The sequence below is a fragment of the Saprolegnia parasitica genome, assembly GCF_000151545.1.
Source record: "Saprolegnia parasitica CBS 223.65 unplaced genomic scaffold supercont2.721, whole genome shotgun sequence".
In the NCBI taxonomy this organism is placed as follows: Eukaryota; Oomycota; class Saprolegniomycetes; order Saprolegniales; family Saprolegniaceae; genus Saprolegnia; species Saprolegnia parasitica.
This window is the reverse complement of record NW_012157115.1, coordinates 1-3,712: the sequence shown is the minus strand read 5'-3', so window position 1 is coordinate 3,712 and position 3,712 is coordinate 1. Positions and strand designations below refer to the sequence as shown.

At 60.1% G+C, this 3,712-nt stretch overlaps 3 protein-coding genes across 3 annotated transcripts; 2 read left to right on the top strand and 1 right to left on the bottom strand.

The window, feature by feature from the left end:
• Nucleotides 1–66: 66 nt before the first annotated feature.
• Nucleotides 67–801, top strand: SPRG_17690 (hypothetical protein; the record flags this gene model as incomplete). The annotated part of the gene is made up of 1 exon (XM_012357076.1): nt 67–801. The coding sequence occupies one exon, from the start codon at nt 67–69 to the stop codon at nt 799–801; it is 735 nt and encodes a 244-aa protein (XP_012212466.1).
• Nucleotides 802–1,126: 325 nt separating this feature from the next.
• On the top strand, nt 1,127–2,712 carry SPRG_17689 (hypothetical protein; the record flags this gene model as incomplete). The annotated part of the gene is made up of 8 exons (XM_012357075.1): nt 1,127–1,247; nt 1,292–1,446; nt 1,489–1,653; nt 1,695–1,879; nt 1,928–2,059; nt 2,108–2,344; nt 2,392–2,513; nt 2,561–2,712. 8 exons carry the CDS (start codon nt 1,127–1,129, stop codon nt 2,614–2,616), a joined length of 1,173 nt encoding a protein of 390 aa, XP_012212465.1. The 3' UTR covers nt 2,617–2,712.
• SPRG_17688 (hypothetical protein) lies at nt 2,646–3,619 on the bottom strand (the record flags this gene model as incomplete). Its single annotated transcript, XM_012357074.1, has 4 exons — nt 2,646–2,675; nt 2,726–2,796; nt 2,847–2,977; nt 3,026–3,619. Coding segments are annotated over 4 exons (826 nt in total), but the record flags the coding sequence as incomplete, so codon positions are not given.
• Between the last annotated feature and the right edge of the window lie 93 nt (nt 3,620–3,712).

Below are 3,712 nucleotides of genomic sequence, written 5' to 3'. Positions count from 1 at the left end.
CTACCCGACCTCTTTGACTTGGAGGTGGAGCAGTGCGACCTGCCACACGCGGTCTCGGCGCCGACCATGGCGCGCATGATCAACCTCTACAGCATCACGCTGCAGCGGACCAACACGGTGCGCTGGGACATCTCGCCCGACGCGCTGCCGGCCAGTTTGTTTGCCATCTTCCTCTGCCATCTCTACTTGCCGTCGGTGCCAACGGTCCTGCAGCGTTTTTCGGGCAATGTACAATATGTCTTCCTCCGCAACGTCTCGCTGTACGCGAATGCGTCGCTGCCTGCTGCATTTCAATCGCTCGTCATGCTCGAAGTGAGCAACGCGAGCTTGGATCGAATGCCGCTTCTGCTGGCGCCGCAGATGACCAATGTCAATTTTCAAAACAATGTCATTGTCGACCTGCCGACCAATATACCGGCCGTGGGCTTGCTCAACCTCGTCAACAATTCCATTGCGCACGTCCCTGCATCGATTGTGGACCTCGTCGGGCCATACCAGACGCTGCATTTAGAAGGCAACCCGATTACGTCGCTGCCAATCGAGTTGGATGTGACGTGGCTCTTCACAGGCCGGCTCGTCATTCGCCACACGCCGCTGTGCGACCGTCTCTGGGCGCGCCCCGATGCAATCGGGCTCGCACCGCTGGAGCGCGCGATCTTCGAGGCCCGCGACACGATCTGCCGCCCGCAGTGCAACGTAGGCTGCTACGACAGCTTGATTGGCAACACCAACTGCAACATCGAGTGCATGACGCCCTCGTGCAACTGGGACGACGGGGACTGCGATCGGTTTGTCTTTTAAGAGTCGACGTACAGTACCTGCCGTCACGACCTTGGTTCCCGACACAACGCGTCAGTGGACTCTACCACCCCACGGCACATCCTCCTGGTGACCACGGGCGCGCAGAGCGCTGAAAGGAGATAGGACGATGGCTCGCCGCCAGCAAGCGAACGCAGCGAGTGGTGTCACGACCACCGGACGACGCAGACCACGTAAAAGTGATCACGTACTCATTGAGCACGCGTAAGGATACGCTTGTACCACTACCGAAGGGTTAGGGGTAAGCGATCTAGAAGCTGATGAGAGTTTCAGGGTCGGGTGGCTCTTGCAGTTTGGATTTGGCACCATGACGTCCGGGGCGCTCCTGGCCATGCCGATGCTGCTCATCAACATGGGCGGCGAGATGATCTACGTGCTGGACCAGCGCTTGAAGGCGCAGAACATTCCCGAAGACAAGAGCACCAAAGGTTCGCTTCGTGCTACTTAACACAAGCGTAACAAGCGTCGCTAGTGCTCGTCGATGTCGTCAAGACCATGTACAACACCAAGTTCATCTCGGAGCTCTTCCGGCCGCACCACATGTACTCGAACCTCTCGACGCGCCAGATCTTTGACCGGCTCGCGCACTCGTCCATCATGCGCCTCAACCAGTCGAGCATGGACAAGGTACACCGTCTCTAGAACCCACTACATGACCATACGCCTTAGCTCTATGGGCTCATGCGCATGGGGTTCAAGTCCAACCTCCTCGCGTGCTCGTCGGCCGACCAGCTCGTGCAAGTGACCATGAACCACCTCCAGAGCATCAAGGCGATTGTCAAGGCCGACGAAGCGACCTCGCTCATCGAAGACGCGGTCGTGCTCACGGCGTCGGTACGGTCGACTTGCTCGTTTCGTTTGTTTAGCCAGCGTAGGTCTATGGAGCTCTCTCGCACGCCAACTTTCTACTGCTCAAGCAGCATCTCGCGCGCTTCTTCCAAGACGTGCGCATCAAAGTCTCCCTCTTCCTCCAGGCGGGGCTCCAAAACCCCGATGGCGCCTTCGTGTTGCGCGCCCACGGTCCAATCGCCACCGGCGGCGACATCCCCGGCGTCGTCCGGTAGGTTTTGGATTGTGGACAAGTTGTCTGTGATGACAATGTTACTAGATACTTTGACGACCGCGGCAAAGTGGTCGACAAGGACATGTTCGACTTGGCCAACGCCGTCGGCGCCATCGCCGTCGACGACGGTCCGATCTTGACGCGGGACCCGGCGCTGTGCCCGTTTGGCGAAAACCTGTGCGTGCATACATAAGCAGCGACAGGCGACCTGAGAGGGAGGGGTAGGTATGCGCCGACGGCCAAGCCGGACCTCAAGTCGGGCGCCGAATTAACCGCCGATGCCAAGCGCACGCGCGGCGCCGACAAATTGGACGCACCCGCCAAGCAGTACAAGGCGACGGCGCAGGACGGGCTCAACCTGCTCGCCGACCTCCTCGGGAACTCGGCCAAGGAGACGACGGACGCCAAGCCCTTCAAGATTGCGCTGTTTGCGGGCGACACGGGCGACGACGACGACGCGACGTTCGTCCTTGAACGCAACACGAGGAGGATGATGTATGCGTGTGTAGCGACGGCAAGGGCACGGACGCGCACGTGACCATGATCACGATCGATGCGCTGAGCGACCACAAGGATGCGACCAAGCACCTCTTGGACGACTTTGATGTGGACGTCAAGGCCCGCGCGGAGGGTGCGTCTTGATACATTGAAAGATGAGTGATGCCACGAGGGACGTAGGTAAAAAGGGCGGCGACGACGACGATCTTTTGAGTTTAATGGACGCATCCGCCTAAGAACGACACACGACAGAGAGGCGAGGATCTCACTTGGACACGTGGCCGCACTTGAGGCACTAACATACAGAGTGTAAACCATTCCCTTATATCGTGGCTGTGTGTGTACCTTGTATACTGTCGAGCCGCTTGGCACTGCCAAGAGGGTCTTGCACTTGGCGCACGTTACCTTGACGACATCTACGCGCAGACTCTCTAGTCCGAGCCAACGATGGACGATGCGTGCCTACCATCCGAGCCCATGACGCGTGAGACGCCCTTGCAGTGGCCGCACTGGATCGTGGGCTGCCCTGGCGGCGCCGAGAGCATCTTGTGGCAGTGCCCGCACTTGACAAGCGTCGGCTTGGGCGTCGGGTCGATCCTACGGCCACACGTATGAGCAGCGACTCTTTCATGGCGCCAAAACAACTTGTTGACAGAGTTGCACTCGGGGCAGACAACGTCGGCGAGGTCCAATCCATCGGGCAAGTGCAGACCACGGCGACAGCCCTTGCAGGTAATCGTGGTGGTGCCAGGCGGCGCGGGTGCCGGCGACGAGCCGCCGAGCGGGCGCTGACACAGTGGACACGGAATCGTATGCAGGTACGCACTGCAGCCGGGCGGGACGTTGACGTTGCCGAGGCAGTGCGGGCATATGACGTGCTCGTCGTGCTCGTCGTCAATCACGGCCTCGTTGTAGTAGTTGGTGCTACTAGAGCTCGGCGCATACTCGCCGTAGCTGCTGTACGAACCTGGCGCGAAGCTCGAGGACGAGCCATAGTTGTCGCCGTAGCTCGAGCTAAAGTTGTCCGAGTAGCCAGAGTAGCGCGACTCCAGGTCCCGCGACAACTGTGTCGCCAAGACCGCGTCCGTCCGCACGGGTCCGTAGCCGAACGCGCCATCGGCAGCGCCTTCGTCGATCGCGTCTTCCGACAAGGTGGCTGCGCCGTCGTCGTCTGTCGTCGGCGCCGCTGGACCGTCAAGGACGTCGACACCGAGCGCCACGTAGATGCGCCGTGCCGTCCTATCCGTCGCAGCATGCGTCGCCAACCACTGCAAGACGTTTTGGTTGTTGAGGATCGCGACGTGGAACGCAGCGTCGTAGCAGAGGACGTCG